The 13,789-nt window shown below is 40.1% G+C and overlaps 1 protein-coding gene across 4 annotated transcripts in view; it reads left to right on the forward strand.

The window, feature by feature from the left end:
- Window positions 1-13,789, forward strand: part of kalrna (kalirin RhoGEF kinase a) — a 158,018-nt gene that overhangs the window by 71,652 nt on the left and 72,577 nt on the right. For all 4 annotated transcript variants that reach the window (XM_058612333.1, XM_058612330.1, XM_058612331.1 and 1 more), the window contains exons 15-27: window positions 1,256-1,447; window positions 1,581-1,750; window positions 2,509-2,683; window positions 3,013-3,256; window positions 5,077-5,243; window positions 7,447-7,566; window positions 10,055-10,123; window positions 10,862-11,011; window positions 11,096-11,245; window positions 11,700-11,814; window positions 12,458-12,573; window positions 12,690-12,812; window positions 13,524-13,706. In XM_058612333.1, coding sequence (XP_058468316.1) covers window positions 1,256-1,447; window positions 1,581-1,750; window positions 2,509-2,683; window positions 3,013-3,256; window positions 5,077-5,243; window positions 7,447-7,566; window positions 10,055-10,123; window positions 10,862-11,011; window positions 11,096-11,245; window positions 11,700-11,814; window positions 12,458-12,573; window positions 12,690-12,812; window positions 13,524-13,706 — 1,974 coding nt within the window. The remainder of the gene's footprint in view (window positions 1-1,255; window positions 1,448-1,580; window positions 1,751-2,508; window positions 2,684-3,012; window positions 3,257-5,076; window positions 5,244-7,446; window positions 7,567-10,054; window positions 10,124-10,861; window positions 11,012-11,095; window positions 11,246-11,699; window positions 11,815-12,457; window positions 12,574-12,689; window positions 12,813-13,523; window positions 13,707-13,789) is intronic.

A 13,789-nucleotide genomic window follows, 5' to 3' on the forward strand; every position in this document is an offset into this window, starting at 1 on the left:
CACTCCCCAAACCTCCATGATTCCCGAAACATCTCATACGCGATGGACTCCCTGATGTGAAATATTACAGTCATAATCCCTTATACTTACCAGAATAGTCTGACAGTAATCCATTTATTCCCTCAGCTTTAATACTCTTATGCTCTTAGTCCCCGTTTTTTTTTTTTTGGAAGGAGAGAATGTAGAAACAGGAAATGTGTTATTGATTAACTGGAATTAACATTCTCAGTAACACATCTGACTGGCTGTTTTTTTACTATGACTGACTTTAACATTTAAAGAAAACTTTACTTTGCATTTCTCTGTCTAAACCCTTTTAAGCCTGAGAGAGAACTAATCTTCATCCTTAGCCAAGCTAATGTTATCAGAGTTAGCACTGCCTAGCTTAGAGCTAATGTCGGAAATGTATTCTTTTTGTTCTTTTAGGAACCCAGTGGCCATTTTTTGTGCTTAGACATTTTTAGTGCTGTGTTAGTGTTTTATGAGTTTCTCAAACTGCGTTTCTTAGGGAAAAGTAACACTAACTGTTGGCTAACTTTCTCTTTCGTTAGCTAATGCTGTTAGAATTAGCTAGAAACTAAACTAAAGTGTTGCGTTCAAGGACTGAACAAAAAACCATGTCAAGTAAACAAGTGACCAAATCTATTTCGGAGTACGTAATATAATTTTATTAATTGTTTTCAGAACAAGGTACGACCTGTGAGTAACTGTCAGGCTCTGATTGGGTTACCACCTTGAAAAATTAAGGATATGAAGCTCACTGTGATGGAAATATATTTAAAGATGATAAATTAAACTATTACACACTTAGTATTTGAATTACTATTGCTTTTCTATCATTTGTGAACCAATTGCCCACTATCTCTGGCCTCAACAATGTATTTTTACCCAGAGAACGGCTCTTTTCTCTTCTTTGGACCAACTCTAGAGATGGTTGTGCGGGAAAATCCCAGTAGATCATAACATCAACCAGATTGACATGTTCAAAGTCACGCAAATCACCTTTCTACCTCCATTCTGATGCTTGTTTTGCAGCTTCAGCAGCTCTTCTTGACCATGTCAACATCCCTGAATGCATTGATTTGCTGCCATGTGATGTGGTGATTAAATATTTGAGTTTCCAGCAATTGAACAGGTGTTTTTAATAAAGTGGACATATATCTTAATTGCAAAGGTGAACTTTCCATAGCCGTGGGGTTTATTGGTGTTGCTGCGGTTGATGATGATGATGAAGGTGTCTGCGTCTCTCTTTCAGAACACTTACACTAATGCAGACAAACTGCTGGAGGCGGCAGAGCAGCTGGCTCAGACTGGAGAGTGCGACCCGGAGGAAATCTACAAGGCCGCGCGGCACCTGGAGGTCCGGATCCAGGACTTTGTCCGACGAGTGGAGCACAGGAAGCTGCTGCTCGACATGTCTGTCTCCTTCCATACGCACACTAAGGAGGTGGGACAACGAACGCCAAAGACAACCCACAAATCAAGAATGTTCTGAGTGACGTTTAGGTGTTTTCAGAATGGCTTTATCGCACACTTACCTGTCCTCACTGTCCTCTCCGTCCTCCTGTCTGTGTGTCCAGCTGTGGTCGTGGATGGAGGAGCTCCAGAAGCAGCTCTTGGACGACGTGTGCTGCGACTCGGTGGATTCGGTTCAGACTCTGATCCAGCAGTTTCAGCAGCAGCAGACGGCCACACTCGAGGCGACACTCAACGTGATTAAAGAGGGAGAGGAATTAATACAGCAGCTCAGGTAATAAAAAAAGAAAGAAAAAAAAGTTTTATTATTATTATTATTCACGGCGGCATTTGGGAGGGAGCGAAAAATCAATACCGAGGTAATGATATTAATATTTATAAAGTTATAAAAATAATTTCCACTTCAAATCATTTCAGCCTCATGGGTAAGATTATGAATAATAATAATTACCGTCTTGCTACATAAATATGAACACTTTTTCTTTTGGGTAATTACCTTCTGCCTTCATCATATTTCTCCTTCTTTTATTGTTATGCCTGTAATGGGAAATTGAATAATGTGAGCTGAACACTGTTGAGTTAATACTCTATCTACTAATGTCGCCTCACTCTCCTTGAAACAGTAAATGAATACTCTACTTTTTGTATTTTTATATCTTAAATAATGACTGGGATTTCATATTATTATTTAATCTGGTTATTTCTTATTGTTTATTCTTTTGTTTTTGTCCATAAAATGCAGAAAATGGTGTTTTGTTCAAAAAACAGAAATATTCAGTTTACTGTCATGCTGGAGCAAAGAAACCAAAGAATATTCACAATGAAGAAACTGAAATCACAGAACTTGGTTATTGATTTACTGATTGATTAATAATCAATCATTTGGTGCAACCCTAGTCAAAAACTAAAAGAAGAACCATATCTCGGACAATTATTTAACAGATTTGCAGTTTTTCCACTCTTATATGAAAGTACATTTAGCTCACAAACTGTACATTGTGTAATTTCCTCGACTCTTCTCTCTTCCCACAGAGACGCCGCCATGTCGACGAACAAGACGCCACACTGCAGTTCCATCGCACACATCCAGGGGGTGCTGCAGCAGCTGGACGAGGCCCAGGGCCAGATGGAGGAGCTGTTCCACGAGCGCAAAATCAAACTTGACATCTTCCTGCAGCTACGCATCTTTGAGCAGTACACAATCGAGGTCAGTGAGGCAGAGCGCGTGCGTTTGGTTCAGTATCAGCTGAAAGGCCTCAGGCCGCGTGCTTTCATTTATTTTGACAGTGATGCAGCTGCTCTTTAAAGGGCAAAGAGCAGAGCTCCGTGAAGAAGTACGACAAAGTCTTCCCCAGCGTTACTTCACACCCTCTCTGACAAATTGTAACATCCTGGCATTTAAATACACACAAGAGCTACATGCTCTGAATATTCCACAAGAAAGGAGAAAACAAAAAAGAACTGACCACACCCTGGTCTCACTCCTCATTTCCTGTGTTTTTATAAAATTTTTCGATTTCTTTTTTTTTTTCGTAGGTTACAGCAGAGTTGGACGCCTGGAACGAGGACCTGTCTCGTCAGCTGAACGACACGAGCCGCTCGGGAAGCACCAGTAGCAGCAGCGGCGGCTCGTTGTCCGGCGGCGCCGAGGACATCAGCCTGGCGGAGCAGCGGCTGAAGCGGCACGCGGAGAGGAAGGCGGCCATGAACAACATGACCTACGAAGTCATGCAGCAGGGCCAAGACTTACACCAGTACATTATGGAGGTTCAGGCTTCAGGTAACAAGATTTAGAGAAACATCGCAAACAACGTCGTTGTTAATACCAAATAACCAAACGATGTAATACTGGTCGATACAATACGGTATGATAAGATACGGCACCGCTAACTCATACAATAAGTTAAAATGCAATATTATACCATACAATATGATACAATAGGGTGTGGTACAGTGTGATACAATACAGTCCAATACAGTACGGTACGGTACGGTACAATGCGATACGATACGATACGATACGATACGATACGATACGATACGATACGATATGATACGGTACGACACGATACGATACGATGCGATACAGTTCAGTACGATGTGGTACAGTACGTACGATACGATACGATGCGATACGATACAGTCCAGTACGATACGATGCGATACGATGCAGTCCGGTACGGTACGGTTTGGTACGATACGATACAATCAAGTCCAGTACGACATGATACGGTACGATGCGATATGATACGATACGATACGATACGATACGATACGATACGATACGATACGGTACGATACGATACAGTACGATACGATACGATACGATACGATACGATGCGGTCCAGTACTATACGGTACGGTACGATACGATACGATACGAAAATTCCCAGAATTACAGCAGCAAGAGAGACACAAATTATATATAATATATACGTTTGCACAGCAAACAAGGAACAACAACAGTGTAGGTGCACGGTGGAGCATAGAATTCTGACAGTGGATGAGAGAAATTGTGTCATTAGGGGCTGGTGCGATCAAATTGGTTTAGACGGCCTAATTTTTATAAAATATCTACTCTACATTTGGTGCCAGGCCCAGGTTATTGTATCTGATGCATCTGCTTTTTATCTACGTCCTTTGGGGAGAACTTAAAATGTTATTTTTAGAAAATAATTTAAATAAACCCCCATCCTCAGCCCCACCTCGCTCTAACTCTGTTGTCGCCATTGTCCTCCTCTGCGTCTTCTGTTTGGAGCGTACCGAGTCGTTTAATGGGTTTTTTGTTGTTTTTAAAAGATATTTCTTGAAACAATGCCATGTTTAGGAAAAACCTTTTTTTAAGGGAACACTTCTGTTTCCGTGTGGATAAGGCCTTAATAAATAAGCATTGTGTGAAATGGGTTTGAATGTAGCAAACGCTACAATTTCTTACTATAGTTCACCAGTTCCCATCTGGATCTACAGCTGCACACTCAACAATAGGAATCCTGAGGCTGAACTGTGGCCCCGAAGAAAATTAGGTTCACATAATCATTACAGCACAATCCTCTAAGTGGGTGTGCATGTTAGCATACAGGCTGAGTTCACTGCTTTAGTCACTGTGTCGTCCCCCTGGAGTGATAAATCTATCCTACACACACACACACAGTCTCTGTTCAGCAGTGCCAGTAACTGGAGTGAGGCATTAATAGTCCATTGGTGCCACAGACTGTACAGAAACACACTCACACACTCCTGCAGCGCAGGCATTAATATTGTGTAATATCAATAAGGTAATCAGCTGCAAAATCAGCTGCAAAACAAAAGCATGCATGTGTTATTTTAATATAAAATACGTCAAATCAATGTGGAAATGATTCATTCAATAACAGTCGGGGAAAAATCCATCCCTCCAGATGCCTAACACTGTTTCTCATGCACTAGTATACTCTAGTAGTTCAGTTTAATTTGCTAGATAAAGTTGGCACGATTAAAGTCATCACTTTAGCTTAGCATCAGGACTGCGAAACCAAAATTCAAAGCGTTGTTGTCGTGTGGAAATGGTCAAATCAAAATGTGAATGTTAAAATCGTGAGTTGTAACTCTTGGTTTTTTCAGGGATTGAACTGACTGGGGAGAAGGACATGGACTTGGCATCTCAGGTTCAGGAGCTGCTGGAGTTTCTCCACGAGAAGCAGCAGGAGGTGGAGCTCAACGCGCAGCACACGCACGCACGGCTGGAGCAGACCCTGCAGCTGCGCCACCTACAGGCTGAGGTTAAACAGGTAAACGCAGACCTCCACCAAGGCTTCATTAAACACACCTGACCATTTTTACATTCTGGTCCACTGAATCCAGAAGATTATCTGGATCTTCACAGAACTTCACCTGCTTATAGCTATTACCATCTTACATAAACAGACCAAAAATGTTCAAATTTTAACAAAGATATGGATTTTGTTTATTATAGGAGACAGGGATTTCTTAAATATTTGATAATTTTTTTATGACGTCTTCAGTGGGTAGATTCTTACCAAACTTGATCACCTACCTATCACAAATAAAATCAAATACATCTGTCAAAAAACTGGAGCGGACAGGAAGTTGCTAACAGAAGGACAAACTTACGGATAAACCCACTCTGGTGAAAATATAACCTCCCTGGTGGAGACAACCACAGTGATATTGGGTTTTTCTTTGGCCAGACCCAAATATTTAGCCAACTTTCTTCATTTACCATCTGATAAAATATAACTTAACGGTTTATTTATGACAACAAATAATACAACAAAAAATGTGCTTAACTTCAGTAACTAGTTATTTGAACTATACATGACGAGATGTTACACGACCGTTACTGTTTTTCTTCTCCCTTCTACCCCAACCTGTCTAGGCAGATACAGCCGTACACTCTGTGTCTGGTTCTTGTCAGAGTTTCTTCCTGTTAAAAGGGAGTGTTGCATGCTCATTGTGTTCCTGTTGGGTTTCTCTATAATAATTCTAAGGTCTTGACCTTACCATGTGAAATGCAAAGTAATTATTTATAGTATATTCATTGAAAACAATGTATAAACGAAACATAAAATACATGAAACAGGTCATCCAAAAACAAAAAAAAAAGGAAGTTTTAGTGATTCAAGTTTGTTTATGAGAACGAATAATGGCTGGCTAATATATGAAATAATGATAATGTGATTTTTGGTTATCCCTCTATTTAAAAAACATCACTGAATAAATTGAAATAAGCAGATGTGAATATGAATGTGCTGCTGTGTGGAGACAGGAAGCCGGCGGCTGCTGGAGAAGGATATGACTGAATAATTTATGAGGTTTATGACGGTGTGTGCTAATAACATGCACACAAACACACACACACACACGCCCATGCTGCTGCTACACCCTCACTCCTGTCCTGCTCACCTTCTCCTTCTTATTCGTATTAATATTTTTGTTATTTTTCATACGAAACCCAGCAGGTTATCGTCTCGGTAAACTGCACAAATGATTGGTCACAGTGTCGGTAATGACATCACAGACACACAATAGTCGTATTTACTAGACTTGTTTACTTGTCGTTTATGTCGTTAAAATACCACAGTAAGAAGAATTTTTTTTGTTTTTGATTGTTAAAAACCAAACTTGCCGTTTCAATGAACACTTTACTGACCTTGAAACATCACAAACACACACTTTTTGTGTGTGATTTAAATCAATTTCAACGCCGTTTGTGCTAAAACTCACAACTGAAAGAAAGTTAATTTGCCAAAATATGAGATTTTGTTTAAATTAACATTTTTAGAACATACCGTGTTGCCAATTCTCTGTGTTTTTCAGGGGTTAAGACATCAATATTACTTATATCAATTCAATAAAACTCAAAGAGGCGTGGCCATCTGCCTAGACAGGTTGTGGTGAAAGGAAAAATGGTCACAGAGGTGAGGTAGAGACAGAAGAGAGACCAGGAGCAAGTTATAAGTTTAGACAAGACAGTTTTGAATCAGTTATGACATGTTTATAGAACTACAATGTCGTTTATATTTACTATATAAGCAGCAGCAGAGATTGTTTATAAAAAAATAATACTGATATCAATCCCAATTGGACTGAAAAACGGGTCCTCGTGAGGTTAAGGTTAGATTAAGGGTCAGGGTTTGGTATTCATAAGGTTAGGGGCTTAGGGAATGCATTAGGTATGTGAGTGTCCCCGCTAAGTGTGCTGTACCAGAATGAGTGTGCTTGTGTTTCCATTTGCTTACAGATTTCTTTAAAAATAAACAAACATGAAATGTTCTCAAAGCGCTTTATATTCACAGCATCTGTATCATATTAACCTTTGTACCTGTTTGCACTCATTTTTATTATAAACAGTGTGGGAGAACACACACACACACACACACACACGGATAAATATGTGAGATAAATTCTGTCGCGTGTCATTGTTGTTGTCACATTGTTGTCACACTGTTTTGTCCGTGTGTGTCTCTCCAGGTGTTGGGTTGGATCCGTAACGGTGAGTCGATGCTGAACGCCAGCATGGTCAATGCCAGCTCTCTGTCTGAGGCCGAGCAGCTGCAGAGGGAACATGAGCAGTTCCAGATGGCGATAGAGGTACACACACACACACACACACACACACACACACACACGTGCATACATCCTAATTACTGCTCCTTAAACCAGGGTTACTGCGTTTCACTAATAATTATTTCAGTATGCATTAATTTGAATAGTAGCAGATGAGTACACACACACACACTTGTTTTTATGTCTTAGTGAGGACACATCATAGACAGAAGTCTCAAACTCACGTCCCTATAATTGATATCATGTTATAATGACATATTTATATGTTTTTTAATATTAATCGATAAATTTTGCATCATAAATGCGCTTTATTGTGAAATACGTATTGTTCCATATCAAAACAAGCACTTTTATGATGAAATTCTCTCAAATATCATCACTGATATTGTTCTTATATAAATCTAAGCTAATATAGCAGCCTACGTCTATTAAACAGTTATTATTTTTTGTTTGTTTTCCACTTGACACGCCCCCTCCTGACCAGTCTAGATGCTTACTGGCCCCCAGGTCATTTGAGTTTAAGACCCCTGCCTAAACCTAACCTAAACCTTAGCCTAAAAAAACAAGTCTTAACCCTGAAAAGCCCTTTAAAGTTAAGGGGACCAGACAGAATGTTCCCAGAAGCTCAAAATGTCCTCACAAAGATATAAATACATATATACACACACACAGGTTTGAACAGCTATTCTTCTTAGGACACTACACTGACTTCCATTCATTTGGACACCCTGGAAAAAAACCTTATCTTATCACTTACCTTAATGTATAACCACAATTCCTCAGAAATTAGATTTTGCTTCATTAGGACCAGGTTTTTGGTCTCCATGGGAACAACTGGTCCTGACAAGACAGTTCTTTATGGCAGAAAAAAGGTCCTGAAGAGGCAACAAATACAAGGACACACATTTGGAATGCGGTTACTTTGTGTACATGTGAACATGTGTGTGTGTGTGTGGCTTTAAATAGCTGAGTGCACAAGTGTGTGATCACCAGGACTACACACACACACACACACACACACACACACACTGGCCTGGTTTCTGCTCCTGGAACTGCTGTGTGTGCATTTGTGCATGTGTGTGTGCGTGTGCATGTGTGTGTGTGTGTGTGTGTGTGTAGTACAGTGTTCACAGACTGTGTTTCCTCCACATGATGTAAGTCATGCATCCTCTGATGTTATACTGTATACACACACACACACACACACACACACACACACTGAGTCCAGTACTCACACTGATTAAAGTATCATCTGCATAAAATCACACTTTTTGTAACAATGGTCAAATCAACAGGCAGACAGTTTTAAATGCTCGTCCAGACTCTTCTTCTCTCTCGTTTTCTTAACTCATTGGACTATTGACCCTCTACTGCCCCCCGGCGATTGCGGTGGTATTGCTGTTTCATCCACCCGTCATCTTAAACTCCCCCGCTCGGCTCACGATGACAATGACAGAGAAAAATAACTCAAAGCACGGCTGAAAGGCGCTCCGTCTGGAGTACAAATGGGCCGTAATACTATTTTAAATCAGTTTATTCATCCGTGGAATTATCAGATCATCTTTAAAGAGTGCCACAGTGGCTCTTAATCCCCCAAAGTTATCATTTCCAACACTGGAATTTCAAACGTCATATCTTCTGTCTGTCCTTGAGTGACGAGAGTCAGATAACAGAATAATATGCTCTTATAAAACATCTTTATATGAAATAATACTCAATAAAAAGCATCCCTTTTTTTCATCAAAATTTTAAACATTTAGAGTTCACACAGTTGGTAAAAAAAAATTAAAAAAACCTTCTTATAGCCTCTATATTTACTGTACGTTTTAACATAAAGCAGCGTAAATGCTCTGTGTTCTAAGGGTTCATGTAAAAAAAACTGCATATGTTAGTTTTAGTCTCACTTTCATACAAACTTTGACTGTGCGCTGCTCCTCTGGGAAACACATTAAAAGTAATGAAATTGTGTTTTTTAAGACCATAATTACTCGCATAAAAAATCTCCCCCGTTGAGACTAAACTGGACCTGAAGCGAGTTTATAATTACTGGGGTAATTATTGCAGATGCTTTAGCTCCAAGACGTAATAAGTGAAGCTGGTTGGTTGGTTCACTGTCAGATTAACTCTCCCCCCCCACTGAGATTAAAAAATTACCAAGCTGACATGATTATTTGTTAACAAAGTGCCTTTTATTACACTTTAATATTTCCTCGTGGACATTTTCTTGTTTGTTTACAAGCAGCCGTGTTCGCCACAAGACTTCCTGAATGCATTTCCTTCCTGGTTTGAAACCGTAGTATGATTCCTGCAGTGCGTCCTCCCGACATGTGACTTCCATTTGAAATCATGTGGAAACAGAGCGAGCGCATCCTCATAAAATATCACATAAAGTCCCGCCGATCCATAGTGTTAATGGAGGTCAGACGATGGTTCCGCGGGGAGTTCAACTCATGAGTGGTTTTTAAATGGTAACTATCTTGTCTTCTTCTTCTTCTTCTTCTTCCTCCTCCAGTCTCTCTTCCACGCAAACTCCCTGCAGAAGACCCATCAGAGCGCTCTGCAGGTCCAGCAAAAAGCCGAGGTGAGAAGACGAGAGCACTTTATGCTTCATCGTTGATTCATCTGTGGGATGTTTTTTTCTCCATTCATTGTTAAATTAGTCATGAAATATCAGAATATTGTGACAAACAATGAATATTTCTCCCCTAAATGTAAAATAATGCCTTCAAATGTCTTTGTTTTTCTCGCCGACTTCAACTGAACAGTTTATTATCAAAGTAAATAGGAAAAGGATTAATAATCATTTTAATAATGACTCCTTTCAAGTATTATTTCAGTGTTTACAGTCGAATGTGGCCGTCATTTCTTTTAACGGCTCTTATCTTATATATCAGCACAAAAAACAACTCTATACACATCATTTTTAAATAATTTCTCTTTATAATTTATTCATTTTTATTTTATTATTGCTCATTTTATCTTAGGTTCATTCTATAGGACCATATTTAGATTTATACTACTTAAATAATTTGTTGTTATAACTCTGTTCATCATGTGTAGATGCTCATTATCAACATAAAACAAGGTAGTGTACCACCTAGTGATTAATATGTGTAACTGCAGGGGACAAAGACGAGACAGAGGGTTGTGGATGTGTGGGAATGCTTTACAAAGATGCTTAGTTTGGAGGATATCGTGATGTTTTGAGGCTGTAACATTAAAAAAAATAAGTTAATAAGTGTTAAATAACACGTGAATCAGGTCAGATTAGACCAAACATTTCAGGAATTTTGAATAAAATGTTTTATCTTTGTTGCAGATGATGCTTCAGGCCGGTCACTACGACCCGGAGATGATTCGCAACTGTGCAGAGAAAGTGGCCGTGCACTGGCAGCAGCTGATGCTGAAGATGGAGGACCGCCTCAAGCTGGTCAACGCCTCCGTGGCCTTTTACAAGACGTCCGAGCAGGTAACGTCTTGTCTGAGGTCTGAGGATCGGGAGTGTTGTTCGTTGGTGTCACAGACTCTTTTTTTTTTTTGCACCTTGCGTCAGGTCTGCAGCGTGTTGGAGAGCCTGGAGCAGGAGTACCGCCGGGACGAGGACTGGTGCGGCAGCCACGACAAACTGGGAACCTCGGCCGACACGGAGCACCTTCTACCTCTGATCAGCAAACACCTGGAGCAGAAGGAAGCCTTTCTCAAGGTGAGCGGTTGCAGCAAAGTAGTCCTTTCCTGTAACTTCACTTGAAAAGTTCTATATTTTGCACTTATATATACTTATATATTATAAGAATATGTCACGTAAACATGACATCACTGGACTTGAGTCTATCATATCTTAGGAAACTGATTTATGCTGCTTTGTAGAACTTTTCACTTCCCCACACCAAATTCCATAGAAAAAACAAGCAATTTTACATCAACACAGAGACAGATATAGTTGTCCACTGTTAGTCCACTGCTGTGTCCACCCGTCAGTTCAATTATGTTATTGTGTGAATTCGGCATGTGAAATCCTTTGCTTGGAGTCATTTATCTGACTCAAAACTTAGCAAATGCTGCAGCCGTAGACAAGAAACTCCCATGTCCTGTGGGCTAAAAATGACTGTTTTCTGAATGGGCTTTGGCACGAGAGACTGAGAACATTTGTCTTTCAGGCGTGCACTCTGGCCCGCAGGAACGCCGAGGTGTTTCTGAAGTACATCCACAGGAACAACGTGAGCATGCCCGGAGCGGCCGGTCACACCAGAGGGCCCGAGCAGCAGGTCAAAGGTCAGTGCTGCCTGGCAACCGAGCTACGGTTAACTACTGACGAGCTGCAGTTCTTTTAATATCTGAGGAAACAGCTTTTTTTGTTGCTTTGTAGCACGTTTCACTCCCCACACCAAAGCCCATAGAGAAAACTACTAATTTTACATCACCGCACAGAGAGAAGTCATTAATCCACTGCTGCGTCCATCCGTCAGTTCAGCTATATTATTTAGTGAATTCGGCATTTGAAATCATTTCATTGGGATTATCTAACTGACACAAACTTATCAAATGTGGCAGCTGTAGACAAGCACCTCCAATGTCCTGTGAGCTAAAAATGAGAGTTTTCTTAATGGGCTTTGGTGTGAGAAAGTGAGCAGTTTATATTATCTTCAGTTTCCAGAAGGAAAGCGATTAAGGAAAACATACTCTTAAGTTATCATAGACTTAAGCAGGTGTAGTTTTCACTGTGAACCACATTTTAATCAATTTATTCATGTTATGTCACATGAGAGACGTAGAGAACCTTTTATTCCCCGTGCCACGTCAAACATTTCTGTATAATCGACCGTAAAACTCATTATTTGACTAAAAATAGCATTGTTTTGCCTGTTTTCCTAATCCTATAAAATGTTATAACACACTTCCATGTTGGTGTGTGCAGCCATCCTGAACGAGCTGCTGCAGAGAGAGAACAGAGTTCTTCACTTCTGGACGCTGAAGAAGAGGAGGCTGGACCAGTGTCAGCAGTACCTGGTGTTTGAACGCAGCGCCAAACAGGTCTGTGTGTGTGTGTGTGTGTTTGAAACTACATCTGGTTTATGAATAAAAAACAATCCGGGGATTAACGTCATATTTTGGGTTTTGTGTGTGTGTGTGTGTGTGTGTGTGTGCAGGCACTTGACTGGATCCAGGAGACAGGTGAGGTTTACCTGGCCACACACACATCACCTGGTGAGAGCAACGAGGAAACGCAGCAACTGCTGTGCGACTACCGTCACTTCAGACTCTCTGCCAAGGTAATGCTACTGTTAGTATGTGTGTGTGTGTGTGTGTGTGTGTGTGTGTGTGTGTGTGTGTGTGTGTGTGTGTAAAGCTCAGTTTTATTGAGCCTTGTTGTAACTGTTGGACTTTCCAAGAGTCAAATCAATGCAAATCCAGCCGAACACGACTGTTGCTCCACATTTGCATACTAAATACAGAGTATTTTGTGCATGTGCAAATTCTGACTCTTTTTTTAATATTATTTGTCTAATTTTACACATTTTTGTTCCCAGAAACTGTAAAAAATGCTGCTAAAATGCATCAAAACTTCAAAAAGTCTTGTTTTTGAAGTAAATGTCACTAATATGTGTCATTTACATACAATTAATCTACTATAAGTAGATTAAGAGACAGGGATTGCAAATTTAATACAGTTATTTGATATTTTATAATGTTTTTTGTATTATCCCTACCAAATAAACCAATAAATACACAAATGAAAATAATATTATTTAAGTTAAGCAATTTTTTTGTTCTTATTAAACTTGTATTTTGTCAAATAGAGGGAGGAAAAGAGATATTGACAATATTGTATTGGTTTAAACACATATTGATTCATTTCTAATAGTTATTGAACATAACTGAAGTTGTTTGTTATTTTCTTTGAGTGATGAGGCTGCAGAGCCCAAATCAAACAACAAAGGTCCTGATTTACGGAAACTGAATTGTGTGTGAACGTCCGGCAGCAAACCAAGGACAAGGTGAAGCTGCTGATCCAGCTCGCCGACAACCTGGTGGAGAAAGGCCACGCCCACGTGTCGGAGCTGAAGCGGTGGGTGAGCACGGTGAATCGCCGGTACAGAGACTTCTCTGCGCGCATGGGAAAATACCAGGAGAGTCTGGAGAGGAGCCTGGGGGTCAGCTCTGAGGTGAACACACACACACACACACACACACTACTACTACTACTACTACTACTACTGCTTCACTATTATTATCTCAGGCCTATTTA

This window comes from Solea solea, chromosome 2 (assembly GCF_958295425.1).
Source record: "Solea solea chromosome 2, fSolSol10.1, whole genome shotgun sequence".
NCBI lineage: Eukaryota > Metazoa > Chordata > Actinopteri > Pleuronectiformes > Soleidae > Solea > Solea solea.